Source organism: Neomonachus schauinslandi, chromosome 3 (genome assembly GCF_002201575.2).
Source record: "Neomonachus schauinslandi chromosome 3, ASM220157v2, whole genome shotgun sequence".
NCBI classification, from domain to species: Eukaryota; Metazoa; Chordata; class Mammalia; order Carnivora; family Phocidae; genus Neomonachus; species Neomonachus schauinslandi.
The window spans coordinates 90,887,013-90,902,228 of NC_058405.1; the positions used below are offsets into that span (position 1 = coordinate 90,887,013).

The window sequence follows — 15,216 nt, forward strand, 5'->3', positions numbered from 1 at the left end:
GCAAATGCACAGGCCACACAGACTGTAAGGTGACCGTTGTGCAGGGGTTGGTGGGCATCGGTCCGACCCATCCCAGGCTGCGTGGCACAGGAAGGGCTCACGGCGCCACTGTGATGGCTGCGCATATCCTGATCCTGTTTATGGGGGGCAGCGGGGAGCAGGGAGACACCAGGCAGGTTCAGCAGGTAGGCGTGGAACCTGTGGGCTCCTCAAAGCCCGTGCTTGGCGTACAGAGAGCTTTACTAACGGGAGAGTGAGAGTGTCCATGAACTTGATTTCACAAGGTCACGAGGGGCCCCCCTGAGAAGGGGGCGCACATAGCCAAGGTGTCATGCTCAGATTCAGGTGGACCAAGTGTTAAATCCCCCGTTTCTAGGGGTGAGCTCCTAAACCTCCCTCAGCCTCACTTTGTCCGCTACCAAGGGAGTGAGGATTCACTCAGGGACGGGGGGACTGTGTAAGGCGCCCGGTGCCTCACGAACACTGGACGAAGGGCAGCTCTTGTCACTGACGACCGGTCTGAGGGTCATCCCAGCAAGGGCCTGTTCTTCATTGCTACTGTGGTAAGGTGCACGCAAAGTAACACTTACCAGGTTGTCATTTTAAACATAGAATGAGACACCTACGTCCATCCACGTTGTGCCTTCTCCACGGTGTCTGTCTGGGAGGGTCATTTAAAGATGTATCTTTCTCTTAATTTAAAAAAATCCAGGTGTTCAGGTCTGTGCCTTCCCCATGGGTGAGCCCCGGAAGGAGGGCGGTGTGTCTCCAGCCATGAGAATGTTCTCCTCGTGGATGGATGCCACTCTGCGGCCTGCCTGTTCAGGGCGGGATACCTCCCCAGGAGCCCGCAGCCCTCTCCTGTCTCCACAGAGAGGGGTTTGGCTGCCGCTGTCCAGGCACCCAAAAGGCACCTGGGGCTCCTCGGGCAGATTGCCCTCCCCTGGGGCCGAGGCTGGTGGGGGATCTCTGCGTGGGAGGGAATCGGATGCAAACAAACCCCAAGCTCGGGGTGGAGGGGTGATTTGTTGGCCCGGCTGTGTTGCTAGTCAGAACGTCGTGTCTGCCCGGTTGGTCAGGGATTTTGAGGGATTGTGTGGGCGGTTCCGCCTACGTGTCTCTGACCTGGGAAATTCTTGAGGCCCTGCTGCATTTATAAGGGAGTGCCATTCCATGAGGGGAGGGGAGAGCGCTGGGCTGGGAGAAGGGACTGTCCCCGCAGCTGATCACCGGGTCTCTTCCTTTGCAGGAACAGCTCTCCGACGCACCCGGTGGAGACCCTGCCCCTGGGCAATGATGTAAGTGTCTGCAGCAGGGCTCTCTGGCCGCGTGTCCCTGGGCAGACCCGGCGTGGTCATGTCAAGGCCCCCCTCCCCTCTCTCTGCCTGCAGCACCTGCTTCCGTCAGCCTCGATCCAGGATGCCCAGCAGTGGCTCCACCGAAACAGGTTCTCACAGTTCTGCCGGCTCTTCGCCAGCTTCTCGGGTGAGCATCTCTGTGTTGTTCTTAAAACCCACAGGGATCTTAGAAGCACTTCACAAAGCCAGTTGCCTTCCTGGACTTGCCCGCACTCCCTGCTGGGCCGTGGTTTGTTCCTGGGGACCCAGTGTGGCGTGGGTCGCTCGCTCACTTTTTGTTGACCCTGGGCCAAGTGCTAAAATAGGAAGCCCTGCCTCTCGGAGTTTCCAGTCGAATGTGGCTTTCAGGGAGGACCATCTGGGTCCCCTGGGGTGGGCCCTAGTCTGCCTGGGAAAGGCCCCCTGCGCCAGAAGGGCTGGGGCACACTCAGCAAGCCTTCTTAGCACTTTTCCCACCAACATGCCGCCCATCTGTCACGCTGTCTCTGGAGCCACAACCTGGGAGATGGTGGTGAAGGCCACAGGGGAGAAGGGGAGGCTGCTTCTGCCTTTACACTCTTACCGGAGGGGCCGGCAGACAGAGACCTGGAGCCAGGGCTGTCTGGCATAAGGGTAAATGGAGCAGTGAACCCTGCCACCAAGTCGAGTCAATCCACAGTGACCAGGAATAAAGTTTTGACCCAGAACTAGAGGAGTGGCTCCCAAGGACATCTGTGAGAAGGGAAGGAAAACCACACATGGTTGTCTCAGCTCAGCTTTTGCAAGAACTTCGGGGAGGCAGGTACGAGGAGGGTCAGGCGGGGACCCTGTCCTCAGGAGCTTGCAGCTTTGAGTCTGCACAGATGTGTGAACCACGCATTTCAGTGCATCGTGACCCTTTGGTGGTGGGCAGGCTCAGAGGAGGGATCTGGCTCTGGTCAGGGAGGAGCAGGGAGGGATGCTGCCATTTTTGGGGCGGGAGGGGGGTTGCTCAGCATATGCCTTCCCGAGACTGTGCCCTTGAGCAGGGGCTGGGCCCAGGGGAGGAAGTGAGCCAAGTGGGTATGGGGACAGTGAAATGTCCAGGCGGGGGGTGGGGGGGTGGGAGAAGTGCAAGGGCCACAAGGTGAGGGCCTGCCTGGTGTGTTGGCACAGAGCTGGGCACCCAGGTGAGTGGGGCTAAGTGGACTGGGGAAGGAGGTGAGGTCAGAGAAGGACCGAGGGGCCTGGTAGAACAATGGAGGGATTTTGGGCGCTTTTACTCCTTATGTAGTGGGAGCCATTGTGTCTGCAGAATTATGCCTGGAACTGTATCTGAACCATGGCAGGAAAGGGGGTTGGATATCGTCGCTCCTGGCCATGTGGCCACTGGCTGGTTTTTAGCAGAAGGCTGATAGCATACTTGTCCCTTGGAGAGGCCATATGGGCAATAAGGCTCTAAGGGACTCTCTGGGCTTTGAGGAAGGGACTGCATCCACAGATAAGGATGTTCATAGATCTTTATTCATAATCTCTCCCAGCTGGGAGCAACCCCCGTGCCCATCAGCAGAGAATGGACCCATGATTGTAGCGTATTCATGCAATGGATAATACCTGATAATGGCCATGAATGCTTTCTAACCACAGACAGCATGAATGAGCCCTTAAACAGGACTTGGAGGCCGGGAGCCGGACGTGGGAAAGTACATCCTATTCCATTCCGCTTACGTAAATTTCAAAGAAGCCAGCACGACTTTTTTTTTTTTTTTTTTAAAGATTTTATTTATTTATTTATTTGACAGAGAGAGACAGAGCTAGAGAGGGAACACAAGCAGGGGGAGTGGGAGAGGGAGAAGCAGGCTCCCCGCAGAGCAGGGAGCCCGATGTGGGACTCGATCCCAGGACCCTGGGACCATGACCTGAGCCGAAGGCAGACGCTTAACGACTGAGCCACCCAGGCGCCCGCCAGCACGACTTTTAAGCGCGAGGAGTCAGGATGGTGGTTCCCCAGAGGCGGGGGGTGGCCGGCCTGGGGGGCCAGCGGGAGGTGGGAACGTTCTGCCTCTCACTCCCAGTGGCCGCATGCAGATAGCTGTGCACTTGTGCATTTAGACAAGTGCTCGTGTCATCAGCGGCCTGTGCTAGGTTATGTGCACTTGTGTTATATGCCAGTGAATGGTACAGAGGGAGGGACGGGAGCTCAGCTGGTGAGGACCTGTCGGCTTTTGTAAATGTCTGTCTGTTCTGTTGACCTTTGAGAACACCGCTCCTCTCTGGGGCTGTGATTTCCTGATGTTTAGCTTTTTGTTGTTTCTGTCTCCGTGGAACGTCCAGTACCCCCTGAGCATGAGGCTGACTCTTCCCTGTCCCCTGCCCACCGTGCAATGTCTGCAGGTGCCTGAGGACAGAAGCTTTTCTGTGTGTCCCACTAATGGGCGGCCCCACTTCCCTGTTTAGGTGCTGACTTGCTCAAGATGTCTCGAGACGATTTGGTCCAGATCTGTGGCCCTGCAGATGGGATCCGGCTCTTCAATGCCATCAAAGGCCGGTGGGTGTCAGTTTCCAGCTGGACGCAGGGTATGGCAGGGAGCCCCATCTCAGCCAGGGCTGGGCTGTGTCTGCCACAGTGGAAATGTTCAGGGCCACGCTGTTCAGTCCAGCAGCCCTGGCCAGATGTGGCTGTGGGGCACTTGATCTCAGGCTAATGTGACTGACCAAGCGAGTTTTAAATCTCATTTCCCTTTGCACAGTTTTAGAGTGAGGGCGAGAGACTGGGTGTGCATCTCAGGTCTGCCTCTTAAGAGTTGTACACTAGACGAAAGTCCTAACCCCTGTTGAGCCTCGGTTTCCTCCTCTGTAAAATGAGGGCCGTGGTTCCAGCACCCTAGGTGTGTGAGGATGAAATGAGGTAGGCATGTGAAGTTCTGGAAATGGTGCCTGGGGCAGGGTAAGCCAGAGAAAGTGTTTGCTCTTGTTATCTCCCTGAAAAACACCTTGTGTCTTGAGACGCATGTTCTGGGCAGAGCGCCCTCATGGCAGCTTACAGGACTTGGAGGGGTTGGCCCATCCCTCTGCCTCTGGGCAAACCTGCATGAAGCCATAGAGGCCTAGCCAAAGGCCTTCTGCATCCCCGCGGCCTCCTTTCTTCTCCCTGAATCCTCTCTGCTAGTTCCAACCTGTGTTCTGGAACGTTCTGGAACGTTCCTCCCCACCACCCCCCTCCCCCAATACCTGCTATTTATTTCCCTTCCTCCTGCCAGGAATGTGAGGCCAAAGATGACCATTTACGTCTGTCAGGAGCTGGAGCAGAACCGAGCACCGTTGCAGAAGCGGGATGGTGGTGGGGACAGCAGTCTGTGTGGTGAGTTGTGGGGAGCCCTCCCCTGCCCCGCCAACCCAGGGCTGGTTACCGGGTGGCCAGGTCACAAGAAGACACAGCAGCAACGTGGGTCCTCTTGCCCAGAACATGTCCACCGATCACCTCACTCTGCTTTTCTCAGAGGGTTTTTTTTTTTTTCCGAAGGATGAGTTTTTGTTAAACTTCCTCCTGGGATTGAAATGTTTAAGGTGGAAGTCCTGTCCCGGAACAGCTGGTCCAGCTTGCTTATTTGCTCCGTGGGGAGCAGGCCCAGAGAGGGGATGTGTCCCCCGACAGCCGCTTGCTTAGCCACTCGTGGTTGAATTGGTCATCAGGCCTTCCGGCTCCCAGGCTAGTGACGCTTGATGGCCTGATTCCCAGAGCGCTTCCTCCTGTGGTGTCCCCCCAGCTGGACGAGTCTTCCCCATTTGGTTTGGCGGCTGCCCGAGGGCGAAGGAGCATGGCTGCGGGAGCTAGAGGTACCTCAGGGGCACGTGACTCTTCTGGCTTGGCAGTTTGGAGGCAGTTTGGTGAGAGGACAGAAGCGTCGAGGTCAGCTGAGTCTGAACACCAGTGCTGGCCATGCCGTGTGTTGGCCGTGTGGCCTTGGGCAGGGTATCAGGGCCTGTGCATCTGCTTCTGCACGCGCAGATAGCGATGCTACCCCCAGAGGTGGGAGGTTTTGGCGAGACAAGGCGTGTAAGGCAAAGCGCCTTGCTTCTGAGCGTCTGTGAGTGCCGACGGTCTGACCAGCGGCTGGTCTCCAGCTGCAGAGTCTGTGCTCTTCTGCGTACGTCTGCAGAGAGCGAGGGAGCACCGGAGGAGTAGGAAGGCTCACCGAGTCCCTGTCCAAAAGGCTTCCTGTGTGCTCGCTTACTCGCTTCTCCTAGTAGGCACTGTTGGTGACGTTTCGCTGGGGGGGACACTGAGGCACAGCGTGGATCGCTGCCCCCAGATGGCAGCATTGTACGTGGCAGAGCCAGGACCCAAACATTCGGACCCTGGGGGCTGGCTTCTGAGCCCTCCGTCTGGCCCCTCTACATTTCTGGAGAACGGCTAGGTCCTTCCCTGCTTCTCAGCTGTTAGCCCGTGAAGGACAGATCTTGAGCCTTGGGGTTTCCTGCACATGCGGAAAGGGCAGCCTCGTGCATGGCACCTGCTCAGGGCAGGTGCTCCAAGCAGAGCTTGTGATTTATGCTCATGGAGGCCCCGAGTGCTGGTGCTGCCCCCGCACACACCCTGGGGCCCCGGGACGTGTAGAGATTATTCCAGGGCTTGCTTCTAGGGTGGCTGAGTTGGGACATGAGCCTGGAATTGCCTACTCTAGAGCCTCATGTTTCCCCGAGCTGCCGCCAACATGGCCCTGGAGGAGAGGTGGCTCGGGAGGCGTTCAGAGGAGTGTCCCACAGACCCTTCAGCTGCCCCAAGCACTCTTGGCCACCCCCACACTCACCTGGGGCAGGAAAGGCTGGTGACCACAGGTTACAACAAAACGCGCTGGCCTGCAAGCCGTCTGGGTCTTTCTGGCCGGCCTGATTTGTTGGAGGAGTGAACTCAGAAAAAGCGGAAGGGGCTCCGAAATGTTGAAAAGCAGCAAAAGTACATTCGAATCTGTTACAGAAGGCAATGCTAGAGAAGAGCTGTGGCATTCTTACCAGCTGTCCGCACTGGGAGGGGCGGTGGCCACATGCTCTGTCCAGAATCTGATGGAGGGTCAGCCTGTCTGAAATCCTGGGATGGCCGATCTGTCGTGTGGCTGGAACGCCATGGCCTCTGCCACCCCCTCTCAGAGGGAGCTGGTGTGTGTGTGTGTGTGTGTGTGTGTGCATGCACGTGCATATGTGCTTTGGAAATACAGGGCCTCTGAAACCAGGGGTTCCTCAGTTGAGGTAGGAGTTTGGGAACTTCTAGTTTAATCCTGTTGTGCTTTGCTTTTGAGAAACCTGAGGCCCCCCCCCCCCCCCCCCCCAGTCCGCTCATCTGCCCCAGGGCACCCACAGAGCTGGGTTTCCTATAAGGAAGCATTTCCGGCCTCCGGGTCGGTGTTCTCTTCCAGTGGGCTGGTGGTGCTCCCACTGCCCCTCTTCCCTTTGTGGTCACGGTGCTGGAGCGGAGTGGTATTTGTGCTGTGGAGAAGGGCAAGGACAAGACCCTTGTGGTGTCAGGTCACAGTTACCCCTTGTGGAGAAAGGGGAACCCTCCTACACTGCTGGTGGGAATGCAAGCTGGGCAGCCGCTCTGGAAGACAGTATGGAGCTTCCTCCAAAAGTTAAAAATAGAGCTACCCTATGACCCACCAATTGCAGTACTAGGTATTTACCTAGAGGATACAAACACAGTGATTTGAAGAGGCACCTGCACCCCAGTGTTTATAGCAGTGATGTCCACAGTAGCCAAACTATGGAAAGAGCCCCGATGTCTATTGACAGATGAATGGATAAACAAGATGTGGTATATATACACAATGGAATATGATTCAGCCATCAAAAAATGAAATCTTGACATTTGCAATGACGTGGATGGAACTAGAGGGTATTATGCTAAACGAAATAATGACTTCTTCATATGTGGAATTTAAGGAACAAAACAGAGGATCATAGGGGAAGGGAGGGGAAAACAAAAAGACAAAATCAGGGAGTGAGACAAACCGTAGACTCTTAATCATAAGAAACAAACTGAGGGTTGGGGGAGGGGAGAGGGGGTGGAGGATGGGGTAACCGGGTGATGGGCATTAAGGAGGGTACGTAATGTAATGAGCACTGGGTGTTATACACGACTGACGAATCACTGAGCTCTATGTCTGAAACTAGTAATACACTATATGTTAATTCATTGATTTTAAATAAAATTTTTTTAAAAAGTAGCAGTTATCCTTAAATCCCGCTCTTGGCCCCCTGGAGCCATCTAGTGACCCCTCTGAGCCATGGAAAGAAAGGAAAGGGGATGCAGGAGTTCTTCCTCTCGCAAGGGTGTGCGTCTGGCCACACGTCAGAATCACTAGAAGCTTGTTAGAGATACAGAGCTCTCCAGCCTCTGCGCCGCCATGGGCGTCATTGGGTACGGGCTGGATGCAGGAATTCTCCATTTTACGTACGATCTCCCAAGGGAGGCTGGTACAGGAATGAAGAACTGTGGCCTGGCTGCCTTGCCCTTGCCACTGGGCTGTGCAGAGGTTTTGTGCCTGTTACAGCCGGATCCCACGGAATGAGTCTGGGCACGAGTATCCATACAACCGAGGGACTGATTCTGGGGGGGTGGGTTGGGCTTGGGGGTAGGCAGGCTCCTCAGCAGGGGTGTGTTCTATAGAAGGCCCTGTCCCTTGCCGCTCCAGTGTACCATGCCATCTTCTTGGAAGAGCTGACGACCTTGGAGCTGGTTGAGAAGATCGCCAACCTGTACAGCATCTCCCCCCAGCATATCCACCGAGTCTACCGGCAGGGCCCCACGGGCATCCACGTGGTGGTGAGCAACGAGGTGAGCACTGCCCCCACCCCCACTCGTGGCCCGGGGCTTGGGGCCGTAGGGAGGCACGGCAGACCTGCTCCAGAAACGCCCCCGCTGGGGTTTGGGGATGACTTCTGCCCAAAGGTGGCGAACGGGTTTTGTCTGCACGCCACAGGCTCTTGGCTGCCCCTGGAGTGCAGGGGTGGGGGGGTGGGGAGAGTTCCGAGGCTCTGAATAGCTACCTAGTATCCACTCCTTACCCCATCCTCGGCCGGCCGTGCGCCATGCAGGAACTGTGGCATTGACTGCACCCCTGCCCCCGGGATGCTTACAGTCAGGGCTGTGAGAAGTCAGGAGGGAGAGCGGCAGGTCCCAGGGGCGGTGGAATGGACAGCGGTCCAGGTGGTGGAGAGGACGCAGGTCACATGGGAGCCCAGAGCCCTTCTCTGCTGACCCGCGAAGGTGCCACGGCCTTCCTGGGTCTGCCCTTGGCTGCACAGATCTATGCGGGGCACGAGCGGCCTCTGGCAGAGGGCACAGAGTGATCTGGTCCCACTCATGGCCAAGGAGGGTTTGCAGCTACATCTAGGCATTCCTGATGCCTCGTTTTAAGCTTGTTCTGTCCTGGACCCCTCCTCTTGCTAATAATAGTCTGGAGTGCCGGCATTTATCCACTGCTTACTGTCCTAAGTACACATGTTGTGACTCATTTATTAATCCTGACAGCCTCCCTATGAACTGGGTGAAATCGCATTTCACAGGTAAGAAACTGAGGCCCAGAGAGGCTGAGTAATTGCCCCAGGTCACATGGCCGGTAAAGGGTGGAGCTAGGGTGGGAACCCTGGTGTCCAGCTACAGAGCCCACTTCCCCTGAAATGACGCCTTTAGAAAAACAGAGCTGGGCTGATGGGAGCAGGGGGGGGGCACGCTGAGCCCCCGGCAGACCCCAGCAAGCCCATTGTGGGAGCTCTGAGAGCATCTTTGTAGAGGAAATGGTACATGAATGGTGTCTGGGGAAGTAGAGAGAATGTGGGCTCTGGAATCGGACATGTGTTCCCACCCGGACCTTGCTGCTAGGAGCGGTGTGACTCTGGGCAGGTTTGCTTAACCCCTTTGAGCCTCCGTTTCCACATCTATAAAATGGGGATCATTACACCCACTGAGCAGGTTGTAGTAAGGATCAAATGAGAAAACAAAACAGTGTCAGGCACCCGGAGATACCAGATAAGCTGGTGGTCGTGGTAATTGACGATGCTAGGCACTTTTAACTTTGGGGAGCAAGTGATGGAGAGATCTTTAAATTTGACAGTATATAAAGTGTAAGGCTTATAATGGTCTGTATATTTCATATATTGTCATTATCGGTGATAATCCTATTCCCACTTGTCGTTACAATTGCCCAAGCCCCTTGAATGGGAGTCCCCATTTCATGGGAGTTTGGTCCTGGAGGTTGGCAAAGCGCTGGTGGTTTCCTTCCTCTTGAATTAAAAAGCGATTCGTGGAGCACCTGGCTGGCTCGGTTGGGGGAGCATGAGACTCTTGATCTCGGGGTTGTGAGTTCGAGCCCCATGTTGGGTGCAGAGATTACTTAAAAATAAAAAATAAATTCACAGCATAAGTCAGGAAATATAAAACAGCGGAGGGCAAATGTGAAAGGCACTTGTCTTCCCCACTCTTTTCCTAGAGGAGTGCATATTAGCTTGGATGTGATTCTGCCAGATAATGTTTTGTGCGGGCATCTGTCGTGTGCCTGAGCATTGTGTAGGTGTGGATTCCTAAAACATGCAACAGAGATCCAGCTGTACATTTATCTGCCACTGGCTGGTTTTGCCCCCTGGTCAGAATTCCTTCCATATCATTCCATTGAAATCTCAGGCAGCTGTTTCCCTATCCCCACTTCCCAGACAGACTGGAGCCCAGGGTTCCTGACCTGAGCACTTCCTTGAGAATAGCCAGGGAGGTTCTGACACCTGAGCAGTGGGCTGCCGTGGTGACGCAGGAAAACTCGGCACTCTGCATTTCGGAATGAATTTCTTTGGTGAAGACAAAAGCCAAGAATGTGCGGAACCCTTGCCGTGTCACAGGTCCCTACAGGAAGTCCCTTCCCCAGCTCGCCCTGTGCCCTCCCGAGTGGGCAGTTAAGCAAGTGAAGCAGAGAACAGAACCACAGTGCTACCTCAGCTAAGTAGGCGATTCATATTCCCCGAAGTCTCCTTGCCTCTTAACCCTGAATCAATTGGAAACCTTTGGTTCTTAATTGCCCGGACTGCTGGAGGCAGCCCGGCCAGCCGCCGCGGAGCCGGCCCCTGAGGTGCAAGGGCACTTAATTAAACAAGGGAGTTACTGATTAAGCCCATGTGGGCTCTTCGTAGGGCTTTGCATGCCCAAGTGGCTGGGCTGCCAAGAGTCCTAGGGAGAGCAGGCCAGCAGTATAGAATAAATGTACTTCACGCATCATTAGGCTCCGCAGGGAGGGGCAGGGGTCGACAGGTGGATGGATTTGCAGGATTTGGAGCAATAATCCAGAGGAGGCAATGACATGTGGGTTGCATTTTTTTTTTTAATTTGGAAAGGGGTTTTGCTGCGTGTTAGGTAGTACGTGTGTTGTGGGTATGTTTTAAATATTTTTAAAATAGTCTTTTTCCATTTATATTGCGAAGTACGGCATATGTATGCAAGGAGTATATAAAACTTATTTTTACAGTTTAAGGAAGAAGTAAGTGCCCAATACCTGCACTCAGGTTAATGCAGTATTATGTTAGAAGCCTCTTTGTGGGCTGATTACCTCTTCCACTCCACCTCTCCACCTGCTGGTCTGAATTTTGTACTGATTATTCCCTTTTCCTTCTCAATATATTGTTTTGATTTTGCCCATTTTAAAACTTCATATAGGTGGGATAATAGCATGTTTTCCTGTGACTTTCTTTGATTTTACTTTATATTTTTGAGATTCACGCATGTTGAGATGCTGCCGGAGGCCCCTGGCCCACTGGATGGCGTGGCGTGATTAGGTGACAGTTCGTTTGTGCTTCTACTACTGACTGACATGGGGGCTGCTTCCAGTTATCTTTTTTTTTTAAGTTTTTATGCAGGTAATCTCTGCATCCCACGTGGGGCTCCAAGTCAACCCCGAGATCAAGAGTTGCACGCCCTTCAGACTGAGCCAGCCAGGTGCCCCTCCAGTTCCCATTCTTACCAGCCAGTGCTGCTGTTAGTGTTCTTAGGAGTGTTTTGTGTGTGCACGTGCAGGGCTTTCTCTAGGACGCTGGCCTGGAAGAGTAAGGTACCCAATCCTGTGGACAGCTTTGTAAAGTGGTTGTAGAGATTAACGCTCCACCAGCAGTGGGGGCCAATTCCTATCGTTCTGTATATTGGTTCTGTTCTTCTGTCATGGGAGCAGCCCCATTTTACAGATGGGGCACAGAGACCAGAAGGGGAAAGGCTGACTTCTCCAAGGTCATCTGGTAGTTAACCAAAACAAGAATTGCGGAGGCGGCTAATTGTTCTATTCCTGCCACTTTGTGGACATAGGGAGTGGTGCTATGTTTATATTGGTCTTCATAGGACTCTGATATGCAGAGGCTACTAATTACCAAGGTTTTTTTTTTTTTTAGCACTTTAGTTTTTTTCTTTGTTGATATTATACACATACATTCTCTTATAATGTGTCCGTTATAGGGATTGGAGGTCCTAGTAAGTGGGAAAAAGGAAAACGAAAGCAAACAAACATGTAGTCAGTCCTGTATTAAATGTTAACGTTTCACTTCCCTGCCTGGGTCCTTTCTGTCCTTTATGTTCAGGTTTTGTTAATTACGACTGCGATCATCTCGTACATTTATCTTGTTTCGTGTTTCCTTAGTGAGTGTTAAGTGGAACTATTTTCCTGCATTTGTGCAAACACAGTGACTGTCATTTCTGCCTCCTACAGTGGCTGGGCACCGTGTCACTGAGGCTTTTCATATTATGAACTCACTGTTGAAGGGACATGGTCTCTCTTTTTGCCTTCCAGATGGTGCAGAATTTCCAAGATGAGTCTTGTTTTATCCTCAGTACCTTAAAAGGTAAAGCCCCCTCCCCGCACACCCCTTTTTCTTGTTTAATTGAAGTAAGTGGGGCCTGCCTGCACAGTGGGTCCCTCGAGAGACATTACCTGGGAACATCCTCTGGGGAAAAGGACGTTTCCCGTTTCACGTCCTGTGAAACTCTGCCCTGGAGATGTGAGAACTTTTGAGATTGGCTCCAAAATCAGTTCTGAAAGGGAAATCCTGGCCAGGCAACGTGTTCTCCGTGAACTCAGTACTTGAGTAGAAGTAAGATGCATTTGAGTTTTTCTACAATGAGGGTCTCCAGGAGGAGCAAGTGTGGAATACAGCAGCTGAGCCTGCGGGTCTAGTAGGTCAGGGATCTGGGGCAGGGGTGGGGCATGAAGGTTTCACCTGAGGAAGGGGTCTGAAAGGAACATCTTGTCCCAGGAGAAAGGGGAGACTAGCTGTGACCTTCCTTAGGGCTGGGGCAGGTGAATGTATGGAGTATATCAGAATGAAAGCCTATGACTGGGTCATAGACCCTGAACGGTGACAGGGCCATTCTTGTCCTCCCCCGTTCTCTAGATCTAGCCAGCAGCTGCCTTCAGAGTGCTGGGGGCCACAATACCCTGAGAACCACAGTTTGTCCAAAGCTTCTTGGATAGAGAGCCTTTAGTTCTTGGGCCTAGAGCTGTGGTAGAAAGGCCCATTGCCAAAGAGAAACTCAGTAAGGCAGAAGGCATGTGAAGGCATGTGTTAAAATACCTATTTTTGTTAGCACACTTCGCTCTGTGCAGTTGTGTTTGGAGCCAGTATCCATGGTGGGGCTTCTGGTACACCAGTACCGTGCCCTCCCCGATTCCCCAAGGTCACAGCGTCGTGCCTTCCTGTAAAATGCCCAGTGTTTGTCTTTGCAGCCGAGAGCAATGATGGCTACCACATCATCCTGAAATGTGGCCTCTGAGCAGAAGTAGCGTGTGTAAAGTAAAGCCTCCACCTCCCAGCCCCGTGGATTCCCTTGGATGTAGAAGTGGCACCTCTGTCGGCTGCGGCCTCACCTGGCAAGCTGTGACTAGGAGGGCCTTGGCCCCGTCTGAAAACCACGGACCAGTAACAGCAGAAACCCGTGGATGCGGTCTCTGGCATGCGGAAAGCCAATGGCTCCTCTCTCCCTTCCTCTTGGCCTCCAGCTTTTGAATCGTTCCTTGTTCTTTGCCTGCTGTCCTAGAGAGGCAAACAGTGGGGGCATCTTCTCTGAAACCCCTCACTCCCTTGTTGGAGGCTAGTTCACTGGGTATCTTGGTGCCACTGTACCCTTTTGAACCACTCCCCTGCCTCCAGGGAAAGCCCTGCCTCGCCCCCAACCTTCCCCTTCTTTGGTAACCAGCTCCGTGACCAGGACTGCTGACTGGATATAGGTGGGTCGCCTCCATTGTGTCTTAATGTTGGTTTCCCTTCTCAGCGACCCTGGTGAGCATCTGTCTTTCCAGTTCTCGGATGGATTGATGGGAATGGGATTTATTCTGTGCCTTCTGCTTCTTTCACCTTCACTCTCATTTCTAAGGACCTGCCGCCACAGCGCCCAGAAATGGGCTCTCCTGTCTCTGTGTTAGTCATGTAGACACTACAGTGCATGTGTAGGACCCGCCACACAGACCCGTGTCTGTGCCCTTGGGAGGGAGGGAGAGGATAGACCAACTATTTTCAGGTACTTTCTCACGCATATAAAAGGGATGAGAACAAAACGATTTATTTTTTCTTGAACTTATTTTATATAATTTTATTTCCTCAGCAATCATGGGTAAAAGGAGGACATTTTAGGAAATGAGTGTCCCACTGTGTGATCAGATGACCTTCACAGTCATGATAGCAGGCCCTTGCGCATGGACTGAACCAAGTCCCGAATAGAGAAGACCTTGGTTAACCACTGCCAAACTTGCCAAGTTTCCTAGGGACTTTGTCTCCTCTCTGAGGACCCCCATTTAAATGTTTATCTTTTTTCATGTGTAGAGGGAGTGTTTAGGGCATTTTGCCTGCATTGGGATGGTTGGATCACCTCTCTTAGTGGCTTAATTATGGGGAAATTTGAGTATACTCAGGAATTAGTCTTCATCTTGCCTCTGTTTCCTGGGGCCCAGTCATCTAAACCCTTTGCTAACTTAGGTTTATCTTCCAAAGCACCAGGAAGCCCTATGACCAACCGAGCAGGATTTTACAACTTCTAAAGTGCAGCTTTTGGGGAATATAGGGAATATAGTGTTAGGGTCAAAGATGATCAGAACTGGGTAGACCTTGTTTTACAGATGAGGAAACGAGGGGCAAAGCCACCTGCCTGATAATCACGTAGTGACAGGGCAGTGATAGAAATTTATCATATAAATCAAGACACTTCAGATGGCGAAAGGGGCTCTCTAGTCATGGTTATGTTGGGACAACAGGTATGGTGTTCCTCCAGAGTACAACAGGCTCCTGATTCCTTTTCTGTTTTAGGGGAGGATGGGGAGCAGGTAACAGCTTTATTGAGCTATAATTCACATACCATACAGTGTACCCATTTATAGTATACAACTCAGTGGTTTTTAGTGAATTCACAGAATCAGCACATTCAATTTGAGAAGATTTTCCTTAACCCCAAAAGAAACCCTATTCCCTTAAGCGATCACCTTCCCTCTCTCCCCCCAACTTCGTTGGTCCTAGGCAACCGCAAATCTACTTTCCATATAGCTTTACCTATTCTGGACCTATCATGGTGGCCTTTTGTGGCTGTTTTTTGGGGGTTTTTTGTTTTTTTTTTTTAAACTAAATGTTTTCTAGGGTCATCCATGTCGAACATGTATCCATACTTCAATTCTTATTAGAGCTGAATAATGTTTCGTTCTACACTACACTGCATGTGTAGGACCCGCCACACAGACCCAGGTCTGTGGATATACTTACCACATTTTGTATATCCATTCACCGGTTGATTGATACATGGGTGGTTTCTACTCTTTGGCTATTATGAATAATGCTGCTATGAACATAGTTGTACAAGTTTTTATGTACACATATGTTTTCATTTCTTTGGGGTATA

The 15,216-nt window shown here is 52.5% G+C and overlaps 1 protein-coding gene across 1 annotated transcript in view; it reads left to right on the plus strand.

Annotated features, from left to right (window-relative positions):
- TFCP2L1 (transcription factor CP2 like 1) overlaps positions 1–13,308 on the plus strand; it is a 55,940-nt gene extending 42,632 nt beyond the window's left edge. The window contains exons 9-15 of the mRNA XM_021695872.1: positions 1,250–1,298; positions 1,392–1,485; positions 3,774–3,864; positions 4,577–4,677; positions 8,006–8,148; positions 12,128–12,179; positions 13,061–13,308. Of these exons, the coding sequence (XP_021551547.1) occupies positions 1,250–1,298; positions 1,392–1,485; positions 3,774–3,864; positions 4,577–4,677; positions 8,006–8,148; positions 12,128–12,179; positions 13,061–13,107 (577 nt within the window). The 3' untranslated portion in view covers positions 13,108–13,308. The remainder of the gene's footprint in view (positions 1–1,249; positions 1,299–1,391; positions 1,486–3,773; positions 3,865–4,576; positions 4,678–8,005; positions 8,149–12,127; positions 12,180–13,060) is intronic.
- The last annotated feature ends 1,908 nt before the right edge of the window (positions 13,309–15,216 follow it).